This window comes from Canis aureus, chromosome 13, assembly GCF_053574225.1.
Source record: "Canis aureus isolate CA01 chromosome 13, VMU_Caureus_v.1.0, whole genome shotgun sequence".
In the NCBI taxonomy this organism is placed as follows: domain Eukaryota; kingdom Metazoa; phylum Chordata; class Mammalia; order Carnivora; family Canidae; genus Canis; species Canis aureus.
Window position 1 is genome coordinate 12,560,710 of NC_135623.1, and position 14,109 is coordinate 12,574,818.

The 14,109-nt window shown below is 67.7% G+C and overlaps 2 protein-coding genes across 6 annotated transcripts in view; both read left to right on the plus strand.

Annotated features, from left to right (window-relative positions):
• STK40 (serine/threonine kinase 40) overlaps positions 1–7,507 on the plus strand; it is a 39,927-nt gene extending 32,420 nt beyond the window's left edge. For all 5 annotated transcript variants that reach the window (XM_077844729.1, XM_077844726.1, XM_077844728.1 and 2 more), the window contains 5 exons: positions 297–412; positions 3,747–3,891; positions 3,992–4,111; positions 4,469–4,553; positions 5,474–7,507. In XM_077844729.1, the coding sequence (XP_077700855.1) occupies positions 297–412; positions 3,747–3,891; positions 3,992–4,111; positions 4,469–4,553; positions 5,474–5,692 (685 nt within the window). In that variant the 3' untranslated portion in view covers positions 5,693–7,507. The remainder of the gene's footprint in view (positions 1–296; positions 413–3,746; positions 3,892–3,991; positions 4,112–4,468; positions 4,554–5,473) is intronic.
• A 4,786-nt stretch (positions 7,508–12,293) lies between these two features.
• On the plus strand, positions 12,294–14,027 carry EVA1B (eva-1 homolog B). The gene is made up of 3 exons (XM_077844730.1): positions 12,294–12,469; positions 12,742–12,814; positions 13,340–14,027. The coding sequence occupies exons 2-3, from the start codon at positions 12,748–12,750 to the stop codon at positions 13,771–13,773; spliced, it is 501 nt and encodes a 166-aa protein (XP_077700856.1). The 5' UTR covers positions 12,294–12,469; positions 12,742–12,747; the 3' UTR covers positions 13,774–14,027.
• The last annotated feature ends 82 nt before the right edge of the window (positions 14,028–14,109 follow it).

Here is a 14,109-nt window from a genome sequence, read left to right on the forward strand (position 1 = left end):
CTGCGTTCTAAGCCGTGGCCCCGAGGCTCAGCCAGGACGGCAGGTTCCGGGAGCCCCTCTTGAGTGACTGAGGTTCCTCCGACCCCAGGTGCTGAGGGGACAGCTCAGCAGGCAGCAACCAAGGGTGGTGGCAGCCGAGGGTGGCCGGCATCAGCCACGGGGCAGGCAACGGGAGCCGGGGAGCAGAAAGGGAAGTGGGGGTGATCCCTTTGCTCCCTGGGCAAGATGGGGGGCAGCTGGGCACCCGCGGGTGCAGACGCGCGGTTTGTTCATTCTCTCCCCACCCCCCCCCCCAGGACGCATCGGATAACCATCACCAACTTCTGCCTCGGGAAGCATCTCGTGAGCGAGGGGGACCTTCTGAAGGACCAGAGGGGGAGCCCCGCCTACATCAGCCCAGACGTGCTGAGCGGTAGGTGCAGCGGGCCCCCAGCAGTTCACTTGCTGGGCGGAGCGTGTCCGGGGCAGGCCTGGCCTGGGTACGGGGCTGCAGGGCTGGTCCAGACCAGCGCCGTCCCTCTGTGTGCAGAATCTGGGGTCTTTTGGGGAACGGAGGTCCTCCTCACACCGGTGCGGGCTGGGCCTCTCTGACAGTATTTCTGTGAGTGTGAACAATGGGCACTTGAAGGACTTTCCTGAGGAAGTGACATTTGAGCTGTGATTGGCAGGACAGATAAGGCCTGGACAAGGGTGTGGCCAGGCTGGGCGCTCAAGGAGGGAGCCTGGTGCAGGGGAGCCACAGGGTGGGCAGCGGCCAGGCCAGCAAGGCCCAGGGAAGCGCCGTTGAGAACGTCTCTTCCCTCCCTCCTGCCTGTATTTATCAAGGGCTACCGTGTAGAAGGCCCTGTTCTAGGCGCTTCGAATACAGCAGTGAACAGGCAGACAGACGTGGCCACCTCCACAGGCGGCGGGCTGACGGTGAGGTGGGGGGAGCAGCTGTACAGCTCACCCAGGGATGCTCATGCCGAGTCCCCGCTCTGGGCAGAGCACGGGACACCCTTGAGGTAGACCTGAAGTCCCTTGGGTGCAAGTGAGCAAAGCAAGGCTGGGACAGATCAAATCTCTCACCATAGGTGAGGACACCGGGGTGGCTCAGTGGTTAAGCATCTGCCTTCGGCCCAGGTCATGATCCCAGGGTCCTGGGATCGAGTCCCGCATAGGCCTGCTTCTCCCTCTCCCTCTCCCCCGACCCCCTCCCCACACTTGCTCACTCTCTCTCAAATAAATAAATAAAATCTTTTATAAAATAACAACAAAACCCCAAAGTCCTAACTGATAGTAAACCTGAGAACAAAGGCTCAGCCCAGGCCGCCTCCCGCCCAAGCCCATGTTCCGGCAGTTCCCCAGGATGCTTTTTCCTCTCCCTGTGTCTTTTGCCAAATTGGGTATTTCTGTCCTGATCCTTAGGGAGCCGAGGGCTTTACATCTGCCACCATCCCCAGCATGTACTTCTGCACCCCTGCGCACAGAGGCAGCACAGCCCCGGGGGGAGCAGGCTGCGGTCACTCACCAGCGCCTTTGCCACCCACAGGACTGGAGTCACTGTGGCCTCTGCGAGAGGGATCCAGGTGCCAGGGCTGCACCCCAGCTCCCCAGGGACCAGCCCAGCCAGGAACCCCTCCACATACTCCCCAAAGCATCCCTGTGGGTGACAGAGGCTCCTCCCCCAGCCCAGGCCTGTGGGTGGGGCCCGTGACTGTGCGAGCTGGGGTTGCCCAGGCTGGCTCTGGTCAGGCACCTCGGGACGCCAGGCTCGGGGAGCCTCCCTGTGCTCTTCCTGTTGCTGCCTGTGGCCTGTCTCTGGCTCCTCCAGACTCAGGCCAGTCTTAGAGGCTGAAACAGAGGAACCCACTGCCTCACGGGTTAACAGCAGATGCGTGGCCGCCTCCCCACATGGTTACGAGGTTGCAGCGGGATGATTAATGACAAGTCCCGCTGTGTGGGCTCTGAGCCAAGGTCTGCCACTTTGGTCATCCTATGCGCCAAGCACAGCCTCAGGTGTCGGGGTGGAGCCGTGAAAGGCAAACAGGACCTTGCCCGCATAGAGTTTATAGTCTGCTTAATAACCGTGTCCTCGAAAAAGTTAGTGACTTCTCTGGGCCTGCAGTTTCACATCTATAAAACAGGGATGGTAACAGCCTCCGCTTCATGAGGTCCTGTGGGTTGGAAAGGCCTTTGACCTGCTGTCTGGCTAATTAGCTAGCTGGCATTACTGGTGCGGAAAGGAAGGCTCGAAGCACTCAGGTGGGATGGCCTGCGCAGGCTGAGGTCCCGGGGGGCTTATCTGCTAGAGGGGGCTGTTCATCCCCCATCCAGGTCGGGGCAGGCGTCCTGGGGCTCAGGCTGCAGGACGTGGCCCCTGGTCTGTCCCAGGCATCTCGGCAGGAACCCCCTGGAGCCAACAGAGTGGGCTCTGTCGATGACCCCACGTGGTAGAGCAGGGTCCAGGAGAGCAGGGCTGCCCGTGGGGTCAGCTGCACAACATGGCCTGTTGTACCAGCCGGGGCAAAAGGCAGCTCTCGCCCCAAGCAGCCCTGTGAGGTCAACGTCCCGGCCCCATGTCACAGAGGACGTCGTAGGCTAGGTGAAGGCGGCCCGAGACACCTTTTGGAAGCACTGGCTAAAGCCTGTAGCAAAACGTCCACGCCCGTGTGCTGTGCACACCCACTGGTCAAGCAGCTTGACCTCCAGTGGGCCTGGAGAGCCCTTTAGAACAGGCACCCCCATCCCAAGGGCATTGGGGTCACCCAGGCGGCTTTGGGGCCCACAGGAGGGATCCTGGTGTCCAGGCCCTGCCTGGTGCCCAGCAGCATCTGCCCCACACGCATGGGTCACATCCTGGGACCTGGCCGCTGCTGAGTCTGCTGCCAGGCCAGACACCTGTGGCTCGGGGGCCGGCCGGGCGGGCAACTTCGAAGGGGCTGAGCTGCTCCACTTTGCTTGTGGGAATGGGTTGGGCAGGGGCCGGCGTGCCCGAGGAGCCCTAGTACAAATGGATAGAGGGACGGTGCCCTGGGGGTGGGAGGAGCGGGGCTGCCCCACTCAGCCATGCGGCCCTGGACAACTCCCATCCCTGTGCCTCATTTCAGAAAAACAGAAAAGATCTAATTGGAGTTGGGTGGGCACGTAACGACATGGGTGCTGTCCCAGCGCGGCCGCCTGGCTACATGCACGCTGCCCTCCGATCTGCAGGGGAGGAAACTAGCGCAGGGTGTCGGCCATGGGTGGTCCTTCCTGCTGCAAATACTGAGGCCAGGCCGCCCCAGCCCGGCAGGGTGCCCAGCAGAGAGGCACCTGCTTCTGAGAACTTCCCTCCAGTAGGGGAGACGCGAGGCAGCAGAGACTGGGCTGAGGCCCTGGGGGCGAGGGGACAGTGACAGGGGCAGGGGTGGCTGAGTGTTCCAGAGCCGGTTAGCTCTTCAGTTCCGTACACGCTCCTGGCACCGGCTCCACGAGCTGCCTGCCGGCCGCTGGGGCCACAAGCACAGGCCCAGTGCGCAGGGCTCACGTGTGGCGGAGCAGGGCTGGTGTGCGGGTGGCCGACCTGCACGAGGCCAAGGACCCTTCTCCTCCATGGATCCTCCATGGGTCCTCCAGGGGCCAAGGTCCCTCCGTGGTGGGGCGTCATCCTGGGCGGAAGTGGGGCAGGGGGACGAGGCACGGGGTCCCGTGGGCAGGCAGCCGAGGGGACCCCGGGGCCTCGCTCTTCCCGGCCCGCTGAGTGTGTGTGTCCGTGCGCCCCACAGGCCGGCCGTACCGGGGCAAGCCAAGCGACATGTGGGCCCTGGGCGTGGTGCTCTTCACCATGCTCTACGGCCAGTTCCCTTTCTACGACAGCATCCCGCAGGAGCTCTTCCGCAAGATCAAGGCGGCCGAGTACACCATCCCCGAGTGAGTCCCGCTCCCCGCAGGGACGGATGCAGCAGAGGGGGGCGGGCAGGGGGGCCAGGGAGAGCCCGCAGCCCCTGAGCCCGTGCCTCTCCCGCCTCAGGGACGGCCGGGTTTCCGAGAACACCGTGTGTCTCATCCGGAAACTGCTGGTCCTCGACCCCCAGCAGCGCCTGGCTGCCGCCGATGTCCTGGAGGCCCTCAGCGCCATCATCGCGTCGTGGTGAGTGGGCGGGTGCCGGGCTGGGTGGAAGGCTGGGTCCCGCCCGCGCCCATCCCACCCAGGAAGCGGTCTGGGGTTCAGCTCTTCCTTTGCCAGACAGACTCCAATTCCCAGGTTTCTCCACAGGCGAGATGGTGAGAACTCAGGGTCACGCACCGCGCATGCCAGTCAATGCCCACGGTGGGGCTGGCATTCTCTCACCATAGCCCGTGAGGTAGAAACGTCCCCATCATCAGATGAGAAAACTGAGTCATTCCTGTCAGGAGGGGGCTTGCTGGACCCCAGGGCGGCGCGGGGCTCCTGTCCTGGGGCTCCTGTCCGGGGCCTGGGGTGGCCTGACTCTCTGCCTCCCCGCAGGCAGTCCTTGTCGTCACTGAGCGGGCCTCTGCAGGTGGTTCCCGACATCGACGACCAGATGAGCAGCGCCGACAGCTCCCAGGAGGTGAGTAGGGGCGGCTGGACTGGGGGCTTGGGGTGCTGAGGGGGCTTGGGGGTGCTGGGGGGTCCCCTCCCAGCTGCCGCTTCCTGCCTTGGCCTGGCCTCTTAACAGCCACCTCGCCCTGCCTCTGACTCACTGGGGCGCTTTCAGCCTTTCTGCTCGTCCTTTTCCAGATGATTCATTTTCTCCCAGTTTTCTCTCGTTTCTTGCTCCCTGCCCGGGAGAAAGTGCCGGCCTAGGGTGGGGGCAGCCGCTGGCAGGTGATCTCAGGGCGCCCCCTGGAGGGCAGGGCTTCTGCGACTGGGAGGAGGCTGGAGGGACCGCCTCCCCAGCCCGGGGCAGGTGGGAGCAGGAGGCCCCCGGGGGGCCCCCACCACCCCACAGCTCGCAGCCTCCATTCGCTAGGAGACAGGTTCAGGGAGGTGCCCCCACGTTCCCAGGTCAGCACCCAGGCCTGCTGCCCCACGGTGAGCACGCCTGCGCCAGCTCCCTGGTCTGCTTGCCACAGCCTCCACCCTGCCCCGGCCCAGGGGAGATGACTGCCCCCCCTCCCTGCCCAGGGAGCCAAGGCTTCCAGGTCCTGCGAACACCCTCGGGGCCAGTGCTCAGGAGGGGGGTGCGCGCCATCCCAGGCCTGTGGTCAGCAGAGCAGCCCGCACTAGGTCCCTGCTGGCTGGGGGGCTGGGGGGCTGGGGGCCCTCGCTCTGGGCCACTGGCCTCTAGAGCCCGCCCACTCACCTATCCCCTAACACTGGTTCCCCGCTCTTCCCTCCCCTCCCCCTCTTGTCTCTCCTTCCCCCACCCTCCTTCCTCTCCTCCTTCCCCTCCCCCTCCCTCCTTTCCTTCTCCTCTCCTTCCCTTCCCCCTTCCCCTCTTCTCTCCCTCCTCCCCTCCCCCTCTGTGTCCTCCCCCCTCCCCCCCAGGCGAAGGTGACGGAGGAGTGCTCCCAGTACGAGTTTGAGAACTACATGCGGCAGCAGCTGCTGCTGGCCGAGGAGAAGAGCTCAGTGCACGAGGCCCGGAGCTGGGGGCCCAAGCGGCAGTTGGGCAGCGTGCCCCCCGTGCGGCGGCTCGGCCATGACGCGCAGCCCATGAACCCCTTGGATGCGGCCATCCTGGCGCAGCGCTACCTGCGCAAGTAGCCCCATCGCCCGGGCCGCCCGCCACCTCCTCCAGCCCCCAGGTAGCGGCCCCCACCCCCCTCACCCCCGACGGCCGGGGCAGGGACAGCGCAGGGACAGCGCAGGTCACACGCGGGGTCAGCGGACGTACCACGAAGCTACTTGGGTAATGATTGCTTGATTGTTTGGTTTTTTAATCTGAGAAGCCTAGATAACTAATCTGCTTTTAATCATGACGTTTTAATCTACCTCCGGCTTTACCCCGCGGTCTCTGGCCCAAGCGGGAGGAGGGCCCGGCCGCTGGGGCGCTCACCGATAAGCTGACCGGCCGCCTGCTGGCCCCGAAGGACCCTGCCCCGCCCCCAGCCCCAGGGGCCTCCTCGCGCCCCCCGCAGTCTGAGCTTTGGAAGACTTCACCTCATCTTAAGCAGAATTCAAATATATTTATTTTTGTACTGAAGCCAACTTCTCCCCATCTCCAGGTGGCTGGGCCCGCGGCCACCCCCTGCCCCCAGCACCCACATCGGGCCCCCCAGCTCCAGAGCACCAGGCCCCCCTGCCTCTGGTGATGGAGAGGCCCTCCTAGACCTGGCTCTCCTTCTCCCATCTCAGGGGCTTCTCTGAGGTGCTGTCCCCTCGCATTAACCCTGGTTTCTTTCTGCACCCCACGCCGCGGTACCGAGGTGATGTTGACAAAGATGTGAAAGGGGTGCCTGAGGGGCGGCGGGGGTGGAGGCTGCGGGGCGCCCCGGGTTCACCGAAGGCTGGGCCACCCCCCCCATTCTTGCCGCCTCGTGGATGTGGGGTCCCCACCGCCAGAGCCCGGCCAGGGCCCTTCCTCGGGGCCGCGGGGCTGGCGGGGAGGACTCCTGGCTTGAGAACAGCCCCGCTGCCCTTTTCGAGCCGAGATTTTGAAGTGGATGCCGGTCTTGCCAGAAACACTGTTCTCACCAGAATGCGCTCCCCGCCCCCCTCCCTCACTGGACTTGGCCTTACCCGGTACCGAGCAGACCCCCCGGCCCCCCTGGAGAGGCTGTGTTCCCCTCCAGGCAGCCCTGGGCCTTCAGCCCCTTCCCGTCTGTCCTTGCTCCCCGGTGGGGAGGCGACCGAGGCCTGTGTGACCTAGTTTCCCAGAGTGCGAGCTGCCCCCTCCCCAAAAGCTGACTCACTGTGAGTGACTTGGGCAAGTTCCCAAACCTCCTTGTGCCTCAGTTTCCCCATCTGAAAAAATGGGGCCACCTCTTGCCAGCAGTAGCAGGGCCGCCCATGCCCCTTCCTCCCCGTGCCCCCATCCCAGCACGTGGGCGCCTCATGCCTCTGCCTCAGTGGGGCCGCGGGAGCCCGCCTGAGCCCAGCGCTCACTGTCCGGAGCACCACACCCGGCCTGGCAGCAGTGGCGGCCGCGGGGAGCCGGGGTGCCGGGCCGCGGGGGCCGGGGTGTCCTCTTTTCTATATTTATTTCAAAAAGAAGTCTCCCGAGGGAGTAAAGCACAGTGTGGCCGGGGCTCAGCCCGCTGTCCTCCCTGAGGTCTCAGCTGTGCCCGCCCCGCGGCCATGGGCGGCCTTCCCCCTCCTTCTCAGAGCAATACCCTCGGGGGTCCGCGCGGGGGGTCTGCGGGCTCAGGCACTGCGCCCCACATCGGCCCGCTCTGACCCTACGCCTGCGGCAAAGCAAAAAAGGAGGTCGGGCCTGTCCTCACCGGGTGTCACACTGAGAGGTCCTGTTGTAAAGAAACAAAACGAAACAAAAAGTCACAAAAAAGTTTGTATAAAGACCTATTTTTGTACTACATGGGGACTCTTCCTGCATGTCAGCAATAAAACTCCTGACCTGGAGCCCGTGTGGCCTCTTCCTGCCCTTCTCTCCGTGTGTCCCCGTCCTGCCCCTGCCCTCAGGACAGGATTCCTGCAGCTCAGCCTCTGCCCCCTGGGAGCCCCCCAGCCCCCCACCCGGGGGAGGGACCACACCTACCCAGCAGGCCCCTAACCCGTTAGCGCACCTCCCTCCCCACACCCCGCACCCCCAGGGGGCCTCCCACGTGGCCGCTGAGCCAGCCCTGCCCATGGGAGGCACCCGAGCCGCCAGCGTGTCGCCCCCCTCTCCCTGCAAGCCGAACCTGGGGTCGGGGCCCTGGGCTCCCCCCGACTGCCCCCGTGCCCACGCGCCCGCGCCCCCTGGGAAGCCTGCCGGCCGCCTGCCTTCCCTTCCTTCCTTCGCCTAAATATAGACGCTGGCGGCGCTGCAGGTGGGCGGGCACCCCTGGGTGCAGCACGGAGCCCCGCGGACCCCGCCCCTGTGCGGGGACCCACGCGCGGATCACAGGGAGCCCAGGCTGCACGGGCCCTAGAGCTGCCCGGCCCCACCTCCTCACAACCCAGCAGCCGGGTGGGCCCTGCCTCCCTGCCCCCCCAAGTCTACACTCGCGTGTCACACCTCACTGACCCACCCCTGATATGGGAGCCCTCCGGATCCCCAGCCAGAAGGCGCCCTCACCCCCAGGGCACCACCACTGGGCCCCGGCACTGCCACCTGCCAGTGGCGGCACCTCCTTCCCTACCCCCACTGTACCCCCATGGTACCCCCACCGCCCAGCAGCCTCTGCTCCCTCTGTTCCCTGCCCGGCCACCCGCTTGGCTGGCGCGTCTCCACCCCTGGGCCTGCGGGGCACGCAGCTCGCCCACCGAACGGGGGTTATTGAGCTCAACTTACTAGACGGCTCTTCAGCTTTGGTTTTAAATATTTTATTTTATTCATGAGACAGAGAGAGAGAGAGGCAGGGACCCAGGAGAGGGAGAAGCATCAGGGAGCCAATGGGGGACGGCCCCGGGACCCCGGGTCACGACCTGGGCCAAAGGCAGGCGCTCAGCCACAGAGCCACCCAGGCATCCCTGCTCTTTAGTTTCTATTATGAGCCACGGAAGGGGAACATTTCAGAAAGGTGGGGGGAGGGGATGATCAACAGTGTCCTCTGTCCTCCGCTCCTGAGCAAACATGAACTGAGACGGTTCCACCAGCCCCGCAGCCTCAGGGAGAGAAGCGCCCTGGAGTTGCCCGGCTCTCGGCGGGGGGTGTGGGGGCGCGAGGGGTGGGGGTCGGGGGACCGAGTCTCGGGGCCTGACTTCTTGCCACCTCACGTGCAAACCCGGCAGCTCCCACTCCCACCCCGCCTAAGCCCCCCTCCACCGTCTCCCCCCCACCTGAGCACCCCCTCCCCACCCCCCCAAGTCCCCCACCGTCTCCCCGCCCCCACCCCGCCTGAGCCCCCCTCCCCACTCCCACCCTGCCTGAGCCCCCGCTGCCCCCTCTCACCCCCCTGCCCCCCTGCCTGTGGGCCCCCCCCCACAAACAGCCACAGGGCAGCGGGATGGGTCCCGTGCGTCCCCTGCTGGTGCCCCTCCGATGTCCACACGCAGGCGCCCCAGCCCCGCCGCGGGGGACCTTGCTCACCAGAGGAAGTCCCGCGGGCCGCCTGCCTCCAGGCCTTCTGGAAGGCTCCTTGGTGTTGGGGCTCCGTGACCTCTGTGACCTCTGTGACCTCCCGGCCGGCCCTGAACCCTTGGCCTCGCCTCCCGCCAGCTCTGCGCTCCTCTGGCCTGGGCGCACCCCCCCTCCCACGAGTCCGCAGGGCAGGACCCGGGCGCCGGGCGGGGACGGGGGGGGGGGGGGGGGGGTGCCCATCAGAACGGGGGCGCTGCCCGAGGAGCCTGTGGCCTCGGAGCCGGGATCCAGCTCCGACCTGGGCATCCTGGCCCTTCCTGCCTTTATATACGAGTTTGTCAAGATTGTGTTTATTTATTCATGAGACACAGACGGAGGCGGAGACAGCGGCAGGAGAGGCGGCTCCCTGCGGGGACTCAATCCGGGACCCGGGGTCACGGCTGGGCTGGAGGCGCCCCCACTCTCAGCTGCGGCGTCAGTCCCCGAGGAGACGACAGTGTCCCGCGGGGCAGCTCTGGGCCCAGCGGCAGGAGCCCCGGGCCTGGCGCCGCCGGGAGACAGCTGGGGACTCCGGTCTCAGGTCACATCCGGGCCGCGCCCCTGACCTCCACGAGACCACGCGCACATGCCCAGCCTGAGCCTCAGTTTCCCCCGTGAGGTGGGAGTCCCGCTACAAACGCCGTGGTTACGGGCAGGGGCTGCGGGGGAAGCACGCTTGGCACCGGCGCCAGCAGGCCCTCCACGTCCAGGAGTGTCGCCGGCCGGCCCGGGCTGGGAGCGTTCAGACGACGTGGCGGCAGGTCCACGGAAGCCACAAGTGTCGCCTTCTTCCCTCCATCGGAGACCTAGGCGGCACCGAAGCCCCCATGGGGAGCACAGCTGGCTCCGCATTGGGCCCGGAGCCTAACCCCCCGAGCCTCCCAGGGGCGCTGGGCCCCTCGCCCCGACCTCCCAGCGAGACGTGTCCTAACTTCTCTCATGAACAAAGACCCGTCTTTCCTGTCTTAGCGTCGCTCTCTGTGCCTCCCAGATGACAGATGTCTAGTCTCACAGGCCAGGAGAGCGGAGAGGCGGCCAGCCAGGGGGCAGGGAGCTGGACGGGCAGCAGGCCCGTCACTGGCCGGCAGCGGGGACATCCACAGGCAACAGGTGGCCAGGCGGTCACGAGGCCCGTGGCGGCCGCCCTGGTGGGCCAGAGGGACACACCCAGGGCCTCCAGGAGTCGCCCCCCGCCTCTCTGCAACCGTCCAGGGCTTGGCCACACGCAGCCCCTAGGGGAAGGCAACGCGCCGGCCACCATGTGTCCCCCTCTCTGAAGGGACGTAAGCACGTCGACCCCCACGCGGCTCAGCGCAGCCACCGGCTTCACCGGGGCCGAGTCACACCTGGCCCTCTCCAAGCACGCGTGACACAGCAACGTAGACGGACACCCATGTCAGCAGGCGGCGGTACCAGAAGCCAAACATCCAAACTCCTGCCCGCCCTCAGAAGGACGGAGGGCTCGCGGGTCCCAGGGCACACGGGCGTGCTGCGGGGGGAGGCCCACAGCCAGGGCACATGGGTCCCGGGACACAGTCCGGCAGACACAAGTGTGCTGCATACACGAGCCGACAGCCCGGGACACACAGATCAAGCCCGCTGCGCACACCCCGCTTAGCACCCGGCCCTTCCCCCTGCAGGGTTGTCGCTCGGCCCGCTCGGACCAGGGGCGCCCATGCCCGGGGGCCCAGGCCAGGCCCTGGGGTAGCACCCGATGCGCAGCGGCTTGTCCTGGTGCACCCGCCACACCCCTGCTGCGGCCCATGCGACATGGAAGTGGACACACGAGTACCCGGAGGGGCAGGGACGCCTGCACACGCATGCACAAAACAGACCCAACAATCCCCAAGACACTGGGAGTCCCTGCTTGTCCCCGGGCCAGTCCGCCTTTCTCCTTTCAGATCTGCCCTCTGCTTGAACCCAGGCTCAGCCCTGGGAGTGGGGGTCTCCGGCGTGGACACAGGGGGGGTCACGGGCCCACAGGCCTCAGGCCGCGCCTTCAGCTATGCCTGCAATTTCCTCTCCCCCTTCCTTCCCTCCTCCTCTCTGAGGCTCCCGCCAAGAGGGCCTCCCCCTCACCCAGGGCCCGCGCAGGAAGGGGGGCCCGGGAGGGGTGGGGGCTGAGAGTCGGGCAGGAAGACGCGTGGACCCTGTGACACACTGCACACGTGAGCCCTGAGCCTGGGGGGAGGTGGATGCAAGGGCTGGGCACGTTTAGCCTGGAGCAAAGTGCACGTCTGCCGTGGCTGGGGTGCGGGTGCAGGGCGGTGTGGGGTGCACAGGGGCCGCAGAAGCTGGGGGCAGCTGGGGGGGGCCTGCAGGGCTCTAACATTCAGTCACCCCGTGTGACAGAGCTCTGCCAGCTGGATGCCCCGGGAGGGGGGTTCCCTCCCTTGTGAATTGAGGGTCCAAGGGAGGCGCCCCTGGGAGGAAAGCAAGGTGTAGACGGGCTCTAGGGGCAGAGGGCAGTGGGTTCAAATCCTGACCCTTTGGTCAAGCGTCGCCCACCTTGGGCCCCTCCTCCTCTCCCTGACTCAGTTTACTTCTCTGCCAAGTGGCGACAACAGTGCCCGCGTCGCAAGGGTGTTAGAGTTAAAGGAAAGAATATTCAAAGGGCACGCACTCGCACCCGCACCCACACGCGCACCCTCACCGGCACCCGCACCCACACCCGCACCCTCCCCCGCATGCGCACCCGCACCCTCACTCGCACGCGCACCCTCACCGGCACCCGCACCCTCACGCGCACCCTCACCCACACCCGCACCCTCACCCGCACGCGCACCCGCACCCTCACCCGCACGCGCACCCTCACCGGCACCCGCACCCGCACCCACACCCGCACCCTCACCCGCACCCTCACCCGCACGCGCACCCTCACCGGCACCCGCACCCTCACCCGCACGCGCACCCGCACCCGCACTCACGCTGCCCGGCACCGAAGCGGAACTTCATCCGCATTATTATTATTATCATTATTTTGTTATTAGGAGCTTGGGGGCGGGTCGCTGCGCCCGCCTCCCCGCGGTTTCCTGTGGGAGAGCCGAGCCCCCCCGCCGCTCCCCTTCCTCCCCGGCCCCCTCCCTCCGCGCCTCCCCCTCCCGCCCGCCGCCCCGCCCCGCCCCGCCCCGCCCCGCCCCTTTCCTCCGAGGAACTTTCCGCGGCTGGTCCTGGGCCCGCGTCCGGCCCGCGCTGCCGCGGCCTGGGAGCCGAGCGGGGCAGGGGGCGGCGGGGACCGGACGGGGCGCGCGCGGCGGGGCCCGGGTGTATGCGGCCGCCGGACGCGCCGGGGCCGGCAGCGGGGAAGCGGGGCGCCGACGGTGAGCGAGCGCGGGGCCTGCGGGCGGTGGGTCCCGGCGGGGCGGGGGGCGCGGCGGCTCCCGCGGCTTGGAGGGGCGTCTGCGCCGGGGAAGAGGCCCCCCAGGCCGGGCCCGGGGCCGTAACGACGTTAGGGAGCCGCCGTCTGCAGGGTGGAGCGCGCGCAGCGGGGTCAGCTGCTCCGGAGGCAGCGGGGTCGCGGTCAGCCGTGGGCTGGGGGGGGTCCGACCTTGCGACCCCGCAGGCTGACGGGGGGCTGCCCCTCCGCCCCCAGAGCGGCATGGACGCCCCACGGAGGGACATGGAGTTGCTCAGCAACAGCCTGGCGGCCTACGCGCACATCCGCGGTGAGGGCGGGCCCGGGGCCCGGGCCCCTCCCTCCCCTCCTCCCCCGCCCTCCCCGCCTCCATCCCCCCCCCCCCCGCTGGCGGCTACCTGGGGTCTTGCAGGTAGGAGTCCCGCCCTCCCCCTCGCCCCCATCCCCTCCCCCCCTCCCCGCTGGCGGCTACCTGGGGTCTTGCAGGTAGGAGTCCCGCCCTCCCCCTCGCCCCCATCCCCTCCCCCCCCCCGCTGGCCGCTACCTGGGGTCTTGCAGGTAGGAGTCCCACCCTCCCCCTCGCCCCCATCCCCTCCCCCCCCCCGCTGGCGGCTACCTGGGGTCTTGCAGGTAAGGAGTCCCGCCCTCCCCCCGCCCCCAGCCCCTCCTCCCCTCTCCCCCTCCCGCCCCCCCGCTAGCGGCTACCTGGGTCTTGCAGGTAAGGAGTCCCGCCCTCCCCCCGCCCCCCCCACCTTAGAACCCGGGCTCCTGGGCGAAGGGACTACCTACCCCCCAGGCGCCGGGGCGCCCCCCGACGCGCGCCCTCCGCCCGCAGCTAACCCCGAGAGCTTCGGCCTCTACTTCGTGCTGGGAGTCTGCTTCGGGCTGCTGCTCACCCTGTGCCTGCTGGTCATCAGCATCTCCTGTGCGCCCCGCGCGCGGCCCCGCGGCCCCGCTCCGCGCCGGGACCCCCGCAGCAGCGCCCTGGAGCCCGACGACGACGACGACGACGACGACGAGGACACGGTGACGCGGCTGGGCCCCGACGACACGCTGCCCGGCCCGGAGCTCAGCGCCGAGCCCGACGGGCCCCTGAGCGTCAACGTCTTCACGTCGGCGGAGGAGCTGGAGCGGGCGCAGCGCCTGGAGGAGCGCGAACGGATCCTGCGGGAGATTTGGCGCACCGGGCAGCCCGACCTGCTGGGCTCCGGCACCCTGGGGCCCGGCCCCACGGCCACTGGCACCCTGGGGCGCATGCACTATTACTGACCCGCCCGCTCCCGCTGCGAGGAGCTCTGCGTACTGCACCCTGCGCGCCAACTCACAGCGGCCCCAGGCCATTGGGACGGCCCCGCCCCACCGCCTCCCCCCTACCCCAGGGCTCCGGGGTCTGGACCCCCACCTTCCGGGCTCCCCAGTCCTGCCAGAAAACCGGCGGGGAAGGCCCGGACGCGGGGACCCCAGCCCCCCTCCTGGGATCGGTTAAGAGATGAAGGGACCAATGAAAACTGCATTTCCAATGACTCAGTGTCCCTCTGTTGCTTCTGCCCCCCGTGCGCCCCAGGCTCCTGCCGCGCAGGGGCCCCGGATGGAGATGCCCCCTGA

Excerpts from the sequence above, each read along its gene's own strand:
- EVA1B (XM_077844730.1), top strand. The coding sequence starts at position 12,748 with ATGGACGCCCCACGGAGGGACATGGAGTTGCTCAGCAACAGCCTGGCG. Across the intron at positions 12,815-13,339 it reads GGCCTACGCGCACATCCGCG|CTAACCCCGAGAGCTTCGGC; the intron begins GTGAGGGCGGGC and ends CTCCGCCCGCAG.